The sequence below is a fragment of the Semicossyphus pulcher genome, unplaced genomic scaffold (assembly GCF_022749685.1).
Source record: "Semicossyphus pulcher isolate SPU_LCO1_2020_fin unplaced genomic scaffold, fSemPul1.0.p SCAF_9, whole genome shotgun sequence".
Classification (NCBI taxonomy): domain Eukaryota; kingdom Metazoa; phylum Chordata; class Actinopteri; order Labriformes; family Labridae; genus Semicossyphus; species Semicossyphus pulcher.
In genome coordinates this window covers 21367605-21388178 of record NW_027211770.1, presented here as the reverse complement: position 1 = coordinate 21388178, position 20574 = coordinate 21367605, and the positions used below count along the sequence as shown (strand labels likewise).

General features: G+C 40.4%; 2 protein-coding genes across 3 annotated transcripts; both read right to left on the bottom strand.

The window, feature by feature from the left end:
- Nucleotides 1-902: 902 nt before the first annotated feature.
- On the bottom strand, nt 903-13495 carry cops7a (COP9 constitutive photomorphogenic homolog subunit 7A). Of its 2 annotated transcripts, none has more exons than XM_069656155.1 (8): nt 13429-13495; nt 9540-9669; nt 6849-6924; nt 6031-6119; nt 3939-4141; nt 3720-3825; nt 2801-2970; nt 903-1522 (listed from the first exon to the last, which is right to left on the bottom strand). In XM_069656155.1, exons 2-8 carry the CDS (start codon nt 9660-9662, stop codon nt 1483-1485), a joined length of 807 nt encoding a protein of 268 aa, XP_069512256.1. In that variant the 5' UTR covers nt 9663-9669; nt 13429-13495; the 3' UTR covers nt 903-1482. The 2 variants fall into 2 exon arrangements, with proteins under 2 accessions (XP_069512256.1, XP_069512257.1); XM_069656156.1 differs by having other exon boundaries at nt 9540-9693; nt 13429-13485.
- Nucleotides 13496-13929: 434 nt separating this feature from the next.
- cldc1 (C-type lectin domain containing 1) lies at nt 13930-19579 on the bottom strand. Its single transcript, XM_069656366.1, is given in 5 exon segments — nt 13930-14073; nt 15804-15829; nt 15832-15902; nt 18027-18141; nt 19561-19579. Coding segments are annotated over 5 exon segments (375 nt in total).
- Nucleotides 19580-20574: the final 995 nt, after the last annotated feature.

The window sequence follows — 20574 nt, the reverse complement described above, 5'->3', positions numbered from 1 at the left end:
CTCTGGGCATTTTACTGATCAATCAAAGTAATTGATTGGCTTCATTCCACTCTGAAGTTTTAATGATCCTGTAGTTATGAGACACATACCAGCAGACGCTGCGGCAATCTGTAAGCAGGGTTTCTAAACACTATCGCAGAAGTTAGGCGCGAAGTCAGGCGTGCGGAGTCATCGCTCACACGCTCACACCTTTAATGAACACACACGACTCACCTGCCACTTTCTCTCTAACCCTCCTTCGTCTACAGACACTCTGAGAGGTGTACAGCTGTTAGAAGTCACAGCTCCACTCTGGTAAAAACTGATCCAATAAAGCTCAATCACACTGAGTGAAATTAACACCCCTATTAATAGAGGTGGGAGGTGATGTCAGGAGGGAGGAGGGGGTGGAGACAGTGGCAGGGTTAAAAAAAATGAAACAGGATCATAATTTCCCTTTCTCTTCCACTCTCGCTGTGGCTGCTGGTCAGCTAATTGCCGCCATTAATGTCACGCGGGATGAAGAGCCGGGAATTAAGTGAAAACAGAATCAAGAGAGGGAGAGAGATGGACAGGGCGGACATGATGAAGGCAATTTTTGACAGCGTGATAGAGCTACGAGAAAGGCTGGCCGGCCATTTCAACAGGCAATTTTGACATTGAATGAGAAGCTCTGGGCGAAAAACTCTTATAAAATATGAATGCACATGGCGTGTGTATCTGTGTGTGTGTGTATCCATGCTGGTTGCGCACAGGGGAAGCCTCAGCTCTATAATACATTAGTCTCTTTGGGGACATGCCCTAATTAATGGCTTGACCTCCTAACGGGTAGCCCCCTTCTGCGAGTTAACATTTAGCTGTGCACCCTCCAGAGATGCACTTTGAAGTGCATTTAATAAAAGAAGTGACAGTGACATTAATGAGCCAGTCAGGAGAAGTACAGGACTTCGCTTTATTTCCCGACGATTCATATTCTGATTTTGTACACGTTCCAACTCAGCAGAGAGAAAAAATACAAAGAAACATTAATCTAAACCAAAAGAACATTTTTAAACCAATAGAGATTCACACCGATGCATCAAATACACTGATCCTGTTTGTGGTTGAAGGAAACTGACTCCTGCCGCTGCTCTTAATGTGACACAAGTGCTGTTTAGGTGTGTGTGTGTTTATATTTACACTGACAGTCTGCCTGTTAGGCTATTAACAACTGCAAGAGTGGATGTCACACCTGTCGTATCCATCAGCCTGTGTGTGTTTTCAGAATCCGTCGAGGTGAGATTTGGTGACAAGAAAAGTTCCCATGAAGCTTCCTGGTTTTATTGTGAAGAGAGAGTGTGTGTGTGTGTGTGTGTGTGTGTGTGTGTGTGTTTGAAAATAGTGTCCTTGGACATTGGTCACATTGTTTAATGTATCCGCTTGTCCGTCAATGTGTCCATGTGTCCGTTAATCTGTCAGAGTGCCCTTCAGTGCAGCGTGTCTCCACGTCTCAGTCTCTTTTCTTCAGTTGGACTTGGACCAGATCTTCCCACTGCCACGCAGCCTGAGCGGGACGCAAACAATGAGAAACACCGCATTAGTTTCACGACAACAGCTTATTCCTGCCGCAACACAATATCTACAATCTGGTTTTATATTTCCGCATTGAAATTGATCAGTTTGGATTTAGCAAAGAACCCACGCCTAATAATAACCGCCGCACTATCAGTCTCATCCTTTAAATAGCTTTATGAAGAAATGGTGTCAAAACTCTTTTAATTCGAGGATTGAGGTTAAGCTATCATTAATTTGGATTTCAAAACATTAAGTGGATCTACATTTGAATGAAGTGCCGAGCTGAGTGATGAAAATTATAGGCCTCTATGTTCTTCAAAATGTGACAGGCAGCCAGAAATAATGACTGCTTTCTGTTCAGCGACAACAACATAAACAGCAGACGAGCAGAGCATCACGTCTGATCGCTGGAGGGGGGGAAACATTTCTTTCAGAAGGAGGAGATCACTCAGGCATTTGTATATAACCGGTGACATTTAACAATCCAGGACAGATGCGAAATTAGCCATTGGTAATTGGGCGGTATGGACGGAGAACAGGCCCTGATGGCAGGGTTTGAACATCGCTGCTAAACACGGACGTGCATCTGTTAATAAAGCCACTTCATGCAGACACATGCAAACACTCACACATGCACACACCACTTACACCGACAGCTGCCTTTTCATGTTTATTGAAAAAGATGGAAACGTAGCATTTCGCTGTTGAATTAACTGTGCTCTCTACAAGAACATTGGACTAATGGATGTCATTTAGTGTTTGAAGTAGAGTCTTTTAGCGATGTTGTTATAACTAGGTAAATTCAGATTCATAAAGCACCTTTCAAAGACCACAAAGTGCCACGTAGAACAAAAAGAAAACGCAGCAATAAGAGAAAATTAATGGAAAAAACCTCCACATGCAGCTTTTTGGTCCAATTTGGTGACTTGTAGAAATAAATAGCATTTCTTTGTTAAAAAAACCGCAACAGGAACTTCCTTGAAAAGTGCAGCAACAAGTCTGAATAAAAATAAAAACTATTTTCTGTAAATTATTCTACGCGGCCAAATATATTTTATGTGCTCAATTTCTGAAATGTTTGGCCGAGCTTTAGAAAAATGAGTGCAATTTCTATGCAAACTCCTGCTGGTTCGTCTGTATGAAAAGCTGAATATAAAGAGATGCTCAGGGAGTGTCATTCATGCAGACATAACTTTACTGCCTCCCTGTGAGGAGCCGCGTCCTCTGCGCAATCACAACAAACACAAAAGGTGATGTCAGTACTCACCCTTTCACCTTTGAACTTTTCTTGCCTGGTTGTCGAGGTTCCTGAGAGGAGGCGGGGTCTCGCGGCTCCGCGGGCTGGTCTGCGTCCTGATTGGAGGCGGCGCCAGCAGGGGCGGGGCCTGACGACGGAGAGGCGGCGCTGGCCTTTAACGTTTTCTGTAGGTTTGACACCTGAGGGAAAAGAGGAGGGAGATTAGAAATTAAAGATTAACAAGGTGGGACGTGTTAACCGATAGCTTCACAGTCTTCTAAATGTGTCCTCGAACAACAGTCAGCGTCCCCATATGAACATTTAAACTGACTTTGTGCTGTAATTGGTCCTGCTGGCACTTAAGAGATACACTCTCTTGTTCGCTTCTAATTTAAGTGATGGAGTAAAAAACCCACAGTCCCTGTTCTTTGTTAGAACGTACTGAAACGTTTATATGAAGCTAATATGAGGCGTCAGCAGTTTGATTTAGTCACACAGTGGGTGATGGTCCATTTAGTATAATTTTCCCTCTTTGTGTCTCACAGACTGTGTTTCCGTGCTGAGCTGCAGTGGAGGAACGGTTACACAAAGACTGAAAGGTATCCCAAAGACGAGTGAACCCTTGCAAATATCTTTGAACACAAAAACTACTGTGAATATTTCCCCCCATCAGCAGCCAGCGCGGACAGAAAGAATGAACACAGCAAGAAAAACTTGTTTCAATGCATTTATGGGCAACTGAACCGTTCCTTTAAAGTCTGATGTATGAATGAAAACAATAATGCATGACTTGAAGCATTTATGGAAATATGCAGTCAGGGGGAAAACAAAATACCACAAGTAGCTTAAAGCATTAAAAGCCAGAGATGTGGGGGAGGAAAGACATTTATTGTATTTTCTGGGGGAGAAGGAGTGAGAGAACTGCAGGCAGAAGATTTGATGGACTGACCTCTGTTTCCACTTGGACTTTGACTTTCAACTGGCTCTCTCTGTATTGGTTTGCCCTCGAGACCTGCTCTTCAATTCCACACAGCACCGCCTCACACCCTGTACACCTGAGACAGAAAAAACAGGCATGGAGGGAGGCAGCAGAAAGCGGATTGTGAGTTACAGATAATTGAGACATAAATCTAAAGTGTGAGCACAGACACACAGAGGTGGTACCGACCACTCCTGAAGCGTGTTGACTATGTTTGGGAGCTCGTTGGGGCCGAGATCACGGCCCACGCTGCAGTCCACTTCCACCTGCTGGTTCCTCTGATCCAGTTTTCCCTGGATTATGTCGCAGTAAACGGCATCAATCAGCAGGTCCTCCAGCTCCCGCACGTTCTTCAGCTCGAGCTGCTGCAGGAGCAGTGAGTACGGCAGGCACTGAGAGGCAAAAGACAATGAGACTTCAATCTTCATATTCTCTCTGTCTTTTTTAACCCAGGTATACAGGCAGATAATGCGAGTTCACTTTAACGGTTTGATGGAAATTGACAAAAAATGTTATGGTGAAATTGGCCATTTGTCTAAATGTCACTGCCAGACGAAGATGAAAGGAGAGTTTGGACAATTTAACAATCCTCTACTGGGCAATTAGAGAGTTCAAGCCTACATGCGGGGAAAGCAGTGACATATTAAAGAGAAAAACAGGGAGCAGGAGAGAAAGGAGCAATGGTAGTGGAAAGTGAAATTAAGTATTAAAAAAAAAAAGGAACAGGGCTGGTGAGAATAATGAATCAATTATTTATCAGGAGCAGAGAAAGAAAAGGGCATAAGCAGTGTGGTTGGAAGGTGCAAATGAGAGATGTCTTTTAAAGGAACATTTAATACTTCATCATGCAGGAGGGAGGGGTAGACGTCTCTAATGAAGAGTTGTAGTAGTGCTGGAGACAACTAGAGGAACTTGAGATTGAAAGGCTCGTCTGTGACAGTGATTCTATTTAACTGATATTAAAAAACAGCCACGAGCTAAAAATCACAGCCAACCTCACATGAACTATTTGAAGGTTTGTATCTGAGCTGAATAGAAAACAAACATGTTGATACTTTATCAATATATTGCTTTATGAAGTCAATATAACTACAGCCGACCGATATAGGATTTTTGACATTTATATCAGATTTTAAAGAGAAAAAATAGCAATATAGGCACTGGTATCGTGATTTTATAGCTGGAATAAAAAGGACCTTTTCCTCATAAATTTTGCCGCTGTGAATAAACAGGATGCTCACCAGGCTGCTGTCTTTAACCAATAACTTAATCGAAGAACATTTCAAACTATTACCATGTTGATCCGAATATAAGACGACACTGATTATAAGAAGGACCTCCCCTTTTCCAGACTCGTTTTTGAAGACCAAAATTGTTTTAGAACAATTTAAGATTAAATGATCACATTAAAATAAATAAAATGCCTTTAAAAATGTTAATAAATTATTAACCATCAAAGTGAAGTGAGGTCTATTTGCAGTCTTGAAACAGCTGGAAGACAGTCAATCTCTTGGAAGCGACTGCTCTGATTTTCTCTGTTACCATCTGTCAGGTAAAACTTTTAACATATTTAAGACGATCTTTTTGGGCTCGCCGTCTTCGGACTTTTAATTCAGCGACGCCATATTTGTTGGCTGCTTGACAGCTGTTTAATGACTCTGCTGCATTGATAACCATTATCTTAAAATTGGCATCATAACTCTGCCTCAGTTGTTTACTTGACGTGGCCAACTTTTGAGCCACTTTGTTCCAGATGATCACTGTAGTTATGAGTGACAGCTGGCCTCAGTCATGAGGGTTATACTCGCTTTTACAAATACGCAGCGCCGGCTACTGTTGTGAACATATGTTTGTATTTAAAAGTCTGGACCCCGGCTATAAGACCATCCCACTTGTTCAGATGTATTTCGACGGAAAAAAACCTGTCTTATATTCGGACCTATACAGTGTATATTATAAAATAATTTCAGTTCAGACCAGTGTCTGCTTAGCTGTGATGTTCTGCTACATGATCTGCAGACAGTGCTGAAGTGTATTGTAACCTATAGAGTTGGATCATGCTCTGTTGGACACATTGTTTTCTACATTACATGTTTTTATCGAACATATCCGACAGTATATACAACATTATATATGTGATAGGCTCATGTTGGCCAACAATATATCTGTCTAGCTCTAAATGACAGCTTCAAGAATAAGATTTGTTTCTTATTTTTAAGACAAATTTAACATAATAGTTCAGCAGCACTTTCCTGTGCAACAACAAAAGAGTGAGCAGTACCTTGAGGTTGGACGCCAGGCTGATGATGGACAGGTGGCGGAGTTTGTTTCTCTGTGCGGGGGTTAACTCTGGAAGAGATGCGGCTCTCTCTACATCAGCAGACGAGAACAGAAAATGAAAAAGTCACACAATGAGAAATATACACCAGAGCAGTGTGTACGTGTCACTTTGGGGGAGGTCAAACAGTCACACATTATCGAAGCACTACTTATTACTTCGAAGTGAAATGCTACAAAGAGACATGTAGGTGAGTGTGGAGCTGTTTAAGCAGTCAGAGAACAGAGTCGGGAGGAGGTCGCTCTCCAGTGACTGTGTCTCCTGCTGCCATGCTCCCCTGGTGACAGGACTGACACCCTCTGAGACAGCAGCTCTGACAGCTCCTCTAAGGGCTCCACTACACAGCACTCTGAAAGGAAATGTGCTCCCTGTTGGCGTGACTCCAAAGGGAAGGCAACAATAAAGTAGGCTAGATTCTTTTTCCAGGCTATTGGTTGATATTCAGCATAAAATTAGAGATAATTAACATTCCGCATTACACAGACAGCAAATGAAGTCATAAAAGCATAGTTTTTCTGTCTGTCTGTTTGTGCCGGCACTGCTGCAACACTGACAACAGTCTGCAAATCAGATGGCTTGATAAGTCCCAGAAGGCTATAATCAGTGCATTTTATCTGTGAACAACCTGCCAGGAGTTTCTCAGGTGAGTGTTCAAGCCTGTGTGTCAAGGTGGCCGCCTCGCAGCAAAGAAATACAGCTCATAAAAAAAGAGTTGCAGGGCTCCCCTATTACTTATTTACACTGTGCTGCCACTGCAATACCTTTGTAGTCGCAGTAGGTTCCATAGGCAAAGAGGTTGAGGAGCTGGTACATTGGTGCATGAGGGCCGTTCTCCATCTGTGAGGGCAGAGGGGGCGGAGAGAAGACAAGTAATGAGACTCCTACATAAAAACTGTACAACTATATTTTATCTATAAACATTGTGCCACTCTGACAACATGTCTGAGAGAAGCTTGGTTAGGTTAAAAAAGAAGACATTAAGACCTGAAGAGAGCAACAACAATTAGTTGAATCATTATTGAAAAGAAAATTCATTGCCAACTATTTTGCTAATCAATTAGAGCTTATACAACAGTTAGTTCCGACCAAGTAATCTGATTGGACAGTACATTACACTGGGACTTTTCACTCTGTGTATCACTCCGCCTCAGCCACGTGTTCTGAATACTGTTAATTAACATTACAGCAGACCATGTATGTCTATATTGATCAAGCTGGTTCCTCTGAATCACACAGCAGACTCTTATTTCACTGGTGGATGATAAATTAAAACCTTCAGATAAAAGTAAATGATGAAAAGCAGCTGATCTGCGGTAACCTGGAGACACAGAGTGCAGGAGAATGTTTGGGTTGCTTGGCAACAAAAGTCCAGTTTCACTTAAGTTGTGGAACTAGTTGAGTTGGAGGAGCAAAGAGGAATCTGGTGTTGATTTTAACTTTACTACTATTTGCCGCTTGTATAACTGTTGTATAAAGTTATCTGATTATCTGCAGCCGACCAAATCACAGCCGTGATGATATTCAGTACAACATCACTCCCTCTTATGTGATATTGCTTAATTATTAATAGATATTTCAAGTTAAACTGTACACATTTCCTGGGTTCATCTTTTGAAAGGTGAGAATTTGCTACCTTTAACAGTATAGTTTAGAATAGTGATTTTGGTTTTGGACTGTTGGTTGCACAAAAGAAGCAGTTTGAGGATGTCACTTTAAGGCTCTGGGAAGTTGTGATGAGCATTTTGCACAAATGTTCATATTTTATAGACTGAAATGATTGTGAAAGTATTTGACAGATTAATCTTTAATTAAAATAATCTTTAGTTGCAGACCTGACTACTCAGACGTGCTAGGTTTAATCTGAGAAAGGTTTTATTCACATCTGGCATCCAAATCTGTGTCTAGTTTCCTCTTTGATCAGCCTTCCCTGCTGAATATTTAAATGACAGAGTGAGTCACTTCCACAGAGTTTCCTTATCGTTGCCATCAGCTCATGAAATTTCTTAAGATTTTATACTGTTCTACCATATGGATTTTTCGTCCAAACTGCTTCATCTATTACCTGTGTAGATAACTACTTAGTTTAGCAAAACTTACCACATGCAGGTGTAAAATATTGCGTCAACACAGCACTCCCATTAAGATGCAAATGAGCCCAACAACAGTTCATTTTATTTCTAAAAATGCTGCTCAGACCTGACGAGAAGGCGCACGAGTCTTGAAAGCATTGAAGAGCAAGGAAAGTGTTACTCTGCTGTTGAGCCACAAATATTGTTTGACAAGAAAACACTTGGAAAAGCAAGCGTTTATTCATCCCCTGGGAGGAAGGCTGTATGCGAGGAAATATTATAAATAGCTCAGTGTTGTGAGAGACTTTTGATAAAACTTTAAAAGTCCTCTGACTACATAATTGCTGTAAAGAGATAAATATAATATAAGAAACCTACTTAGAAAGTGTTACTGGCAGCTTCATTCAAATCCTGCACTGAACCTGCTTTGAGCCATTAAACAAATAGCTATTAAAGCAGAAAACAACGGAGGGAAACCTTTCCATTTAAAGATTTGTCTTATAAAAACAGTTGCTGTTGCACTGTCGCACATTTTTCTAAGGTTACTTTATCATGTAAATCTTTAATTTGCTCTAACACTCTTCACTGCGGTGACTGAAATACTATCATTGTCTGAACCATTAGGACATTTCTGTCACTGTGTCTCTGTTTGTTTCTCCCTCCGTGTTTATCTAATCAAACAGTGCTGCGATCTTACAGCTGCTTTTCCCCAGAGGTTACATTTTAGAGACAATAACCCCTTTACTCATTCATCAGCAGTGCCAAGCGTCTTCTATTTTACCTTCACAAAACCTTTGTGTTGTTTTTTTTAGTATATAAAGACATTTGACTGTATTGTGCATTAAAGCGACACAAATCCTTAAAAAAAATAAAAAATAAATCCCCTGTGGTCGGGCTTTTACTTAATCCTTCTCTACTCTTACAGCAGCATTTTCCTTTCAAAATAGGGTGTTGACTGCTCAATCTCATGAAAGTTTAACTTACAACGAATTTTATATGCTGGTGATGTACATTTACAAATTGATAGCAGCATCACACCATGGAGTTCTATATATAGATGTGTTAATTGGAAGGTGAGTCGTATCTATGATGACTTCTTTGGCGCACTAATGTATACACATTCCCACTTGCACACATGATTAATGTATCTTTAATGTGGTTTATAGATATTCTGGGTTGATGATTCACTAAAACTGTAGTCACATGCCTCACCGACAGCTCTAACTGTGGTTTGGTTGTTCGGATTCTCCATCTGATACATTAACACCTATGAGATTAACTGTCAAAGTTGTGGTTAAGGTAGTTTTTTTCTCATTCCAGCTCTGAAAAGGTCCCGACAGACACAAAGGGTGAGGAAGACAAAGTGTGAGAGCGTGTGTTTACCTCTCTGACATTTGGCAGCTCCAGGATGTCAGAGAAGACGTAGAGTCCTGGGGTCTCCAGCAGAGAGCTGACAGCCTGGGCCAGCGCCGAGCCTGACAGAGACAGGAGCTGCTCCACCTCCATCTGATACCTAGGGACGCAGGTGACAGAAACACTGTTAGCAGGTTAGACTATAGTACTACAGAGAGACACATGAGAGCAGCAGATTTATGTCGCAGGTTCAGGTATGATAAAAATCAAGGAAGTGATACATCTTTGTTACCGTCTTGGCTCTGTGTCGAAAACACTGTTTAGAGACATCGTGTCACAGTCTTCCATAAATACTCTACAGCTCTATCAGTGAACACTATGACTTCACAGCATATGGGTCTCTTTGTCATGCCCCTCAAAACATAGTCCAGGCACTTGCAGTCTGATGAAAGCACATAGAATTTAAGGAACAATCTGTCCTTTTCATTTTACTTCCAACAGCCAAGTACTCTTGACCAGAGCACTTAACCCTCAAATTACCTGGAGAGCCACTCAGATGGTGAAAGAGCAGCTGCACTCTGCAGCAGCAACACGGGCAACAAGTGTAATGAATGCGAAGCAGGGCATGTTTATTCATCAAAAGCCATTCCCTGCATGGAACACAATGCAAATGCACTGTGGGCTGATGGCAATGACAGAATAATTACCTAAATAGTGACAGAAATCTGCCTGTGCCTTGTGCTGATATTTAGTCTGCAGAAAGTGAATCACAAAGAACAAAATGATGAACGCTTCCTTATGCAAAACCTCATGTCAGTGTGTCTGTACTTTGGCCTGACTGTGGCTTTGTAATCCACAAGCTTCACAGTAAAAAGTACCCACATTTAAAAATAGCACAGAGAGGATGTCAGTCTGATTCTGTTTTGTGTTCCTTCAAATTCAAAAGAGCCTAAAATGTATACAGTACGAGGAGATGTCCTCTCGACTTTGATGAGATATTTTAAGACAGAAGACACATTTCAGGAAACAAGGGAAGTTTAGTCTAACAGATACATGATTTAGTTATTGCAGTTGCATCAGATCGGTTAAATTACCTGAGGCCATTCTCTTAAAATTAATGCAACAGAGAGTCTTGATACCCGCTGCTGAACTAAGACCAGCCTGACTTGTTCTGTAAGAGCATATGGCGCTGATGTATTGTATAATCCTTAAACTGATACATTAAGATTCGCTCATGCACATCTTCTTCCATATGTTGTCCCACCGGACCACCATAAAGGAGGCCTAAGGAGCATCTTCTCTGGTAAGCTAAACAGATGAACAGGCCTGTGTTGCAGCCAAACAAATAAACCTATGCTGTTTCAGAAACAGGGACTGTAATAATTTCAGAAATCTTTAAAAGTCAAATCAAGCTGTAAATGTGGGGCTAGATTGGATCCATCTGTGTGCCTCTATTGAATTTATAACGAGGACAGAACTGCCTGCAAATCTGTGAGCAATTGCAAGAGGAATATGTGGAGGGGCAAAATACATAGGATGCAGCTGTTCAGTTACATAGTATCCAGATGAACACTGAGATATAAATCTATATACTACAATTTCGAAAACAATGCTGAAACTAGAACTCCAAAGGATCCCAGAATGCAAAGGGACACATAGTTGATCAGTATGATAAAGTATTTCTTCATGCTGTTATGACCTTGGATAATGACTAGCTACATTATTAATGCATTTAGCCTATTATTGTCGTATGTTGTGGATCATGCCCACACAATGGCAACAAAATAATGCGTATTAACCATCGAGACTCCTCGATAATCTAAGAGAAACAAACATTTCATGAAATAATAAAGAGGTAAAAAGATTCTGCAAGAAAAAATAAGCAACTTAAAACTGGAATTGGCAGCTGTAAGCTTCCACAGTCTGTTGTATGTCATTCCCCTAACTTACTAAAGCAGCACTCACTTCAATAGACTCTCAACTCTAATGAGCTCATCTATCTTTCCTATAACCCTCCTCAACTAAAATGGACTAACATCACTGCAAACCACTTCTGAGACTTGATGTTTTACTGAAATAAAGTGCAACTTGGTGAAATATAGTAATTTGAATATAGCCATGTTTCAATAGATATTTGGACACAAACTATATGTGCTGTTTTGGTGATGAGCAAGTCAACCTTAGATGATCCTCTGAAGAATTTAAGATCAAATTCTCTTCATACATCAGAGAGTGTAACATCAATCACTGTAAGCATCACATAGCATAAATTATGAGTTGAAACAACTGATACAGAATACAGTATTTTCTCTCAAACGTTCTCAGATAATCTACTTATAGCTTCTTAAGGGAAATCAAAATGGTAAAACTTTATGTAAAAGGGATTAACTGAATGTGGGGAGTGTCGATAAGAAAAATGCAATGTCTCAGTCATGTGATGCACAGTTATTTTCAATATAAAAAAAGTTAGGTAGAACTCCTTATTTCTCTCTTTTTTAGAAAGGAGATATGGAGGGCTGAGCAGAGTTCAAATTATATCATTTAGGTCCCTGGTTCTCAACTGGTGGGTCTGGACCCAAAAGTGGGTCACAGAAAACAAAAAGTTGTGGCCAAAAGTCTTTACTGCGCTTTTATTTTGAATAACATGGGTATCCTTTGACGTGCATGCAGTAATAGTGTAGTTTATTCACACTCCATGTATTCACTAATTGGGTTATCCCAGCTACAGTTACATTTACATTCTTGAAACTTGATGAGCCCTACAGGAGTTGCACTTTTTTAGTTTATTTTTGTTGGAAAAAAGGCTGCTAACTGAATGAATTGTAGAGGGAATGTGTTCTTCATATGCACTGCCCCCTGCTTGTCATTTTGGCTGAGTATTATACGATTGTGTTATGTGGTGTTGACATACTGTGATGTTTCATTCTATCTCAGGTCCAAACTGCACAGATATTAATTTAAATTTGACTGTTTAAAAAATGTGTGTTGCGATTCGTCATTAAGAAGATAGTGGTGGGTCCTAAGGCTGGACCAGTTGAGAACCACTGATTTAGGTGTTAGGAATGTATAGATATTAAAGAATGAGGAAACTATTCAATGTATTCTTGATTTTACTGTCAACTTTATATAGGCTTTTTATTTGTTTTCACTTTTTTTTGATTAATCACTGAGTGCATACTGTTTATGGACAAAAAAAGGGGAAAATGCCAAATATATAAGCTGGTAATGGAGTATAAAGAGTGTAATAGTTTTGTTTTTTTTACTGCAAGTGTGTTGAAGTACACTGTAAATACAAAGATTATACCTGAGCCAAGTAGAAAGTAAACAAAAACAATATACACACATCTTCAGTGCCATATAGCCACATGTATTTAAGAGTTCTCCATTTCCATCATGCAGTGTGACTGGGATATTAGCTGCTTTTAAGCCTCAAACAGTATACTTACATCCTGGTGTCAGACAGGCAATCTTTACTGTTTCACGAGTTCAGCTAGATGTATACAGGTGAATTAAACCAGATTCTAAGGTGTTGCTTTTAAGATACTTCACTGGTTAGTTAATGTCACCCGGCTAACATTAAAGCTAATGACGGCGAGTGTCAATAGACTTTGATGTGAATGACAGTTTAAATACCTAACGTACAAAGCATATATATCGTTTCAGTTCGTTTGTAGACCAACAGTTCAAATTAAAATGTGTTTTCACAAGAATTCAAGCCCAATGTGTCATGCTAGCTCAGTTGCTAACGGCTAACCAACCGCAAGGCTTCGCTTAGCCGTTGACGTTAGGCCTCAGTTCATTTTATGCCTTTCTTTTGGTTTAAATTATACCGAAATACTGCAAAATTAACCGGAACATAAGATAAACGCGTGGAGGTGTAAGTTATTACGAAACTTAATTAGTGTGCATTGAAATTTACCTTGTTGTGTTGATCTCTAGCAGATAGCCTCTCTAGATTGTTCAGTTCCGCTGTCAGCTCACGTACGACAACAAAGCAACGTAATCTATGACTGGATGGTGAAGGGAAGTGGGCGGGACAAGTATAGCTGTCGATCAGCGTCTCTATCAGCGGTTCAGAGAAAAGGGCGTCATCTAGCGGTGATGTGATTTGTACCACGGAGAACAGTCAGGATCAGGATTATTTATACAGTCTGTGCTCAGGATCGATATGTTCATCAGCAGGCGTAAACCGGTTGGTCAGAAAGCCTAAGATAAATCTCAGAGCTTCACAAAATGATAAAAGCTGAACTTTGTCTTCTATCTCTTGTCTAACAATTTTCTTTTCAAGTGAAATTCTCTTTAATACCTCAGATTAAACAATCAAAGAGGACAAAATGATTACTCAGGAACATAAACTAAAAATGTAGCCCCTGCCATTAAAAATCCAGCCCCTTATAGCTCCCCCAGTCACAATTCCTTGTCACAAGGAACATCTAACCACGTCTATAGTGTCACAGTCCTCTTCATGTCCCCCTCCTGACTGGTGGTTATCTGGCTCTGAGCTCCACTGATCCCAATATCTGTGACAGAGCGAGAGACGGGAAAGGCGGATAGATAGTCTGAGCTATAAATAACATCTGTGGACTTTCTGACAAATGTGGAAAACAGGCTCAACTCACCCAAGCCTTTGATTTATTGATGAAACTTCTGAACCCTGATTCATCTGAGGTTTTGATACAGGGATGGATATTGTTGTGTTTTCTTCTGAAAATGAATGTAACATCTCTTTTGATGTTGCGCATGTTACTTTACTATACATTTTCCATTCACACATCTATTGGCCTTTGAAAACAGGCTGCTTATTTTGCTTTGCAAAGTTTAGGTTCTTACTGGAAAATCATTGAATACATCCAAAATATAAGGTTACTATAAGGTCAACTGTAATATTAAACATTAATAAATAACACTCTTGCATTGTTTTTACGTTTTCTTAGGAAAATGTCCTTGATTAAAAGCAAATATTAAAGTGATAGTCTTGAAGTTCTCAGTTTTATTTTTTTTTGGCGGCACCTTATGGCAGTAAAAGACAATTGCGGGTGCATACATCCCAGATAACCAGGCGTCTCCAGTTGGCTCCCTTGTCCGTTGTTGTAACTCCTGATTTTCCTCGCTGACGGTCGCTTTCCTTTTTAGACTGTTTGCCCGTTAAATTTGTTTCTTTTTCTGTGGATTTTCACTTATTTTTGAAGTTGGATCAGTAGTCATCGATCCTTTCTTTGTTTGTTCAGCCATAGTAGATTACCCGCTTAGCTCCACCTACCCTCTCTGGCAGACCAACCACTGCTGGGGGAAAACGCGTCACTAACTGGGCGCCGTTTGTGATTTTTTCCGTGAATGTTGCCAAAAACACCCGATCCATAATAATACTATATACTGCAAATGCAAAGGCTTTCAGCAATTCATCAGTGGGCCATAGGCTCAATCACCAGTTTGTTACCTCATTTGCCGATAGATAGTGACTTAACAGACATTTATTTACATGAAAATTTGAGATTATATCTTTAAGCATAAAGAGCCATTTAACTGTCACAACCAAGAGAAGCAGAAGTGCCGCTAGACAACTTTTGTAACAGTAAGCGCTACTACTGCTATTAGAATATATAGACGTATTAATTAATTTCTTAAATCATTTATATAGCCTTACTTAATTGTTCACAGCTAAAAAAATATCACAATATTCTGCAAATACAACTTTGCTAGTTGTGGAAAAGATTGTAAGCGAGCGTCCTCGCTAACAATCACGTCCACTAACAGATTATTTTGTACGTCGCAGCACGGTACACGCCAGTGAGGAGATGTTAAACAAATATAAAGAAAACCAGACTCGTATAAGTGATTTATTGTATCACAGTAGGAGGAGTAGGTTATTAGTAAAACTTCTGCATCTCCGACCATGACGAGTCAAATTGTCTGCTGTGAAAAAAAAAAGACCTGTTGTGGCTTTAACTTCATAGCTTAAAATTCGCCTTTGCAAAAATATAGCCTAGCAAGGGTGACCTTCCCTGTCTTAGATGTCTTTATGTTTTCTCTCTTTACACACACACAAACTCACACACACGCAGACACCCTTATGTGTTTTTTTTTTCTTGCAGACAGCTCACAGTAACCGGCCCAATTAAGGGGAATGAGGAACACCTGTGCCGGTCAGCAGGGCTCCACAGAAAGAGAGTTCTTTCCTGTCCATGAAGATGGTGGATAATTTGTGTGCGGTTCAGCCCCATACACACTCCTCTCTCTCTCTCTCTCTCTCTCTCTCTCTCTCTCTCTCTCTCTCTCTCTCAAACACACACACACACGCTGTTTCATAGTGTGCAGTATAAAAGATGGCTGCCTATCTCTGCACAGCTGTCTCTGCTCTTTAGCTGGTACAGCGTGTCACTGCTGAAATAGTAACATTAACACTGATCGTTGCCTTCTAAAACCTTCGCCCCATCCTGCAGGACACAATCTGCACCACTGAACTGGTAATAAGAGAAAAGGCAACATGAAATGATGAGGTTAACAGTAAAAACCAAAGATAGCAGGAAGTGAAGAGCAGCCACATGTTTGACCTACATCCTGCCACCTGTCTTTGAACGCATCTGTCTCAGGGAGGTGTAGTCTTCAAACGTGTCAAACATCACGCTCCCTTTTTTTCTTTGGTAATTTCAACTTCAAAGATAGCCCTTACCAATTGCTGCAAATGTTAGCATATATATAACCCTGGTGTAGTAGCTAACATGCTAACTTGCTAACCAAGACCGTTCTGAGGCACTTTCAGGTGTAATGTTTTGCGTTGTTTACCATCTTAGCTTAGCGTGTTAGCATGCAAACATTTGCTAATTAGCTCTACATTTTTAAGTGCTAATTAAATTTAGTCTTTTGCAGCTAGTTTGTTATAAACTTGAGTCATACATATTACATTTTTGACCTGATAAGGATGCTTATGCTAACAAATCACTAAAGGAACAACAGTTCAACCTATGGGGCAGCATGAAAGTCTGACACCAAAGTTTATGGACATTTATTTATGAAATGAGCAGACATTTCAGTCAAAACTACACATTTTAAAGCCAAACGAAAAAGTCAGGGGCTCACCAAAGTCTGAGGGATCCATCCTCTGGGGACCAGGAATAACTCGCAATGAATATGAAACATCACTGTAATACATGCAGCAGACGTTAAGCGATTCTGATGTAATATTAATATTGTTGTGTTTCCTCTTCCACCACTAACCCCTAAGTTCTCCCTCTGCAAACATACGATGTTCCCCTGAACAGGCTGGGGATCTCTGGGAGATTTTATTGCTGCTGTAGCCGGAATAATTGACTTTATATGAGCTCCCTTGTGGCTGTAAAGAACTATCATTTACGATATAACTTTTCCCGGTTTTATCACCAGATATTTTTCCACATTTGTGTTTCCTCAGTGTAGGTCTCTACCTCCCCTTTGCCTATTAGTTCTTTATGTCTTATGAAATAATGCTTTCTAAGAAGAGCCAATGATGTTATATAATGCATAAATAAATGTAACAGATGCACATCTATGTAGCTTTCATTAAAGATACAGTCAAACTGAGATTTGTTTTGATACTGGTTAGGTTCAGAGGAACTGAAACTTAATTCGATCTGAGTAAGCATTTATTGTGAAAAATAACTTCTTCTTAAAAAAAACTAATGACATAGCACTGTTTCCCGGCAGTTATGCTGATGTTAAAACGCAGGTGCTGCGGTGAGGTCAAATGTGGTTAATACTAAGCTTTCCCATAAGCCAACATGTTGAAATTACACCAATACATATTTGTGAAATACAATGTCAAGACTACATTTTTCACATGGCTGTGTTTTACTGTGCAGCTAATGTTCCATTACAGAGCAATAAAGAGCGGTCTAGTGAAGTAAAGTGAAAATACTACCTGCGTAACTGACCCAAAATAGCAATAGCTTACAGCAAAGGGTATTTTTAATTCATCTTGATGAAGAACATAATGTGTGATGTAATATTCATAAAGTGGAATTAAATCTATTTTTTATCGAAGCAATATGTTACAGATCCAGACGTCAGGGAAAGTGTTAGATGTTTCCTTTTATTTCCTTCACTTGCTGGAAGAGATGAATCATTTCCAGGTACTAAAATTGTGCTCAATAGTTTCTCTGTCTGTGTGTGTGTGTCTCTCTCCTTTTCTCTCCCTCTGTGTGTGATGGTAATGGATGAAGCCCGTACAGCCCCTGTGGTGTTTGTTCTAAATGAGAGAGTGTCCTCACAAGCACATTATCAGGCTGAGCTGCCGGAGCCTGCTGGCCCTGCAGGACAAATATTTCACAATTATGGACTTTTGTGCTTTTTCTATTACATGACCCTCACTGGACTGGAGAGAGCAGTTAATCTTCTTTATTGCCAATTACAGATGCCAGAAAGCACACTGAGCTGAAATAAAGAGAGAATAATCAGCCGGAGTGAGGAGGGAGACTTACAGACGGAGAGACAGACAGGCAGATGTACTGTACATACTGGAGGACGGGAGGAGACAGTGTTTACACTTGGAGCGCGGTGAGTACGGTGCCGCCGCAGATGGAGGCCAAAAAGCCAATAACCATCAGGAGGGCGGTCTGACTCCTCAAACACTAGACGGCCCGCCTCAGTCCCCGGGAGCCTGATTAGGCACAAAACAGTCCACAGCATGGAGGTTGTCAATTCACCATTTTTAATCCTCTGGTGTAGCCGAGTGTTCAGACTTTAAGTAAAAGGAGATAATAGAGCAAAACCAATTGACCAGCTTTATAACATTTACCATTCCCCAAAGATGATACTGAAAGTCTGCTGGAAGTTAGGACAAGTGGATACTCTGTATAATTGTCTTGTTTGCAGACATTTATGCCCACAAACACTTTCATATAGAGGCAGATTCAGTCAACACTGTAAAAAAAACTGGTTCTTTGAACAAAAAGTTGACTGAACTAGAGAAGATAAGTTGAGATAAATTTGTATTAATTCAAAACAAATAAACTTTCCAAGTCAAATTAACCAGACATTAATGGAGTCGTGCTTAAACCCTTAAGTTAATTTAACTTTTAATTGCAATTCAGTTTCCATATTATTCTCCTTTTCGTCAACACAGTCTTTCAATTTCATTCATGGCCGAACCCGGATGTGAACCAGGGAGCTTCTAGCTGTGAGGCGACAGTCAAAGACCGAAACTATTAACTGCTTATGCTTTTATAAGTTGGAAAACTTTTCACTATTGAGTTATCACAGCATTGAAATTAACTTGTCGTTATACTGACAATGAATTATAAGTTACCATGACTAATTGTTTTTACCGTGTAGGCAAAGTATTTGCATCCTTTAGTTCGGTAAAAGTAGCGACATCACACTGTAAAAAATACTCCATTAAAAGTTAAAGTCGTGTATCATTCAGAATCAAAATCTTCATTGAAAAACTTTCATTTTGTGTCGATTGTAGCGCCCTCTGTGGACAGAGTGGTAAGTGCATGTGCAGTATTCTCTAAAGTAACATCTCCTGCCTCCTTTAAACTGGCTAACATTATACTCATACCCCTTTCCCACCAAAATTTGCATGTTGACACAGGTTTTTCAGACCTGGGAAGACCCTCTTAATAAATGCAGATTATCTTTTTTCCCACTGCCAGGGAAGTATACTCCTTTCGGTCTCTTTTCTGCTGCGTCATCGTCTGACGTCACAAAGGTGCCGGAGACAGGGTTGGTAAACGATAGTACACACATAGAACTTATATTATACTCTTTGGTAAGCAGCATGGAGGCCAGTGAAGATGTTACAGTGATTAGGTGTTATGTTTGAGCGCTTCAATGCACATCATAGCATCGCGCCGGGAAGGGGGCGGAGATTAGCGTGTCCACCCGGGTTATGCGTTTCCATCATTGCCGGAGCAGAGGCGATAATTACCCGGGTCTACTGCAGACATTTGACCCGGGTCTGAATCCCGATTGTACCCTTTTCCACTTAGCAACAAAGCCGGGTGTTAGCGGGTTTTTTGACCAGTGGGAAAGGGGCTTTACTGTCTCTGTCTGAAATCATGCTACTATAGAGTACCATACTGAGAGTTTGCCATTTTGTATTGCTGTCTGAATGTTAAGTGAGAATCATTATGCCTTATATAGTGTACTCAGGTATCCATCTTGGACTATTTACCATCATGCATTGTGATAAAAAGACGTAATTACGTAATTAACAGCACAGAGAAAATAAAACAACTAGTGTCTGAAAGTATTTTTTTCATTTTGCAGATGAGCTCACAGTATTGTCCATCTATCCATTATCCATACCACTTCTCCTGTTCAGCCTATCCCAGCTGTCAGTGGGGAGAGGCGGGGTACACCCTGGACTGATTGCCAGTCAATCACAGGGCTGACACATAGACAGACAACCTGTCACTCTCACATTCACACCTACGGGCAATTTAGAGTCACCAATTCACCTAACGAGCATGCATTTCGACTGTGGGAGGAAGCTGGAGTACCAGGAGGGAACCCACGCATGTACAGGGAGAACATGCATACTCTGCACAGAAAGGCCCAAACTGGGATTTTAACTAAGAACCTTTTAGGTGTAAGGCAACATCACTAATCATCTCACAGTATTGTCATTTATATAAAACACCCTGGATAGTGTGTAGGGAGGAGTGGACGAGTGAATAATTTCGGACACAGCCACTGGGGAATTGTGGGAAAATGTAAAACAAGGTTCCTTCTGTCTGGACGCTGAAATCAATTTGTCTGAGGGCGACCCTGTGGCCACAGTGACTGCCGTGATAAATAACTATAGAGATATAGCCAATCCTCTATGGTCTCTTTGATTTTGTAGGTCATACAGAGGCATTGGTAAAAACAGCCTCACAATAGGTTTCTGCAATAATTGACAAAAGTAAAAGCACTCAGTTGGCAGCAAGATTACCCTTGTTGGAATCTCATTACTGCTATTTAGTACCATTATTTGTTGTGTTTCATTATAACGAAAGCACAAAGCAACATCTTGACGTTATTGAAAAGGTCTAAATTATTACAAAGCCTTTATTTCTTCAGTGCTACAGAGGTGTAGTAAAAACAT

Bases quoted from the DNA above. Each gene is read 5' to 3' on its own strand.
- cops7a (XM_069656155.1), bottom strand. From the start codon at position 9,662: ATGGAGGTGGAGCAGCTCCTGTCTCTGTCAGGCTCGGCGCTGGCCCAG. The intron at 6,120-6,848 runs GTATTGCAGTGG...CTGCTGATGTAG, and splicing joins AACCTACTGCGACTACAAAG to AGAGAGCCGCATCTCTTCCA. The intron at 4,142-6,030 runs GTACTGCTCACT...TTTGCCTCTCAG, and splicing joins GCCTGGCGTCCAACCTCAAG to TGCCTGCCGTACTCACTGCT.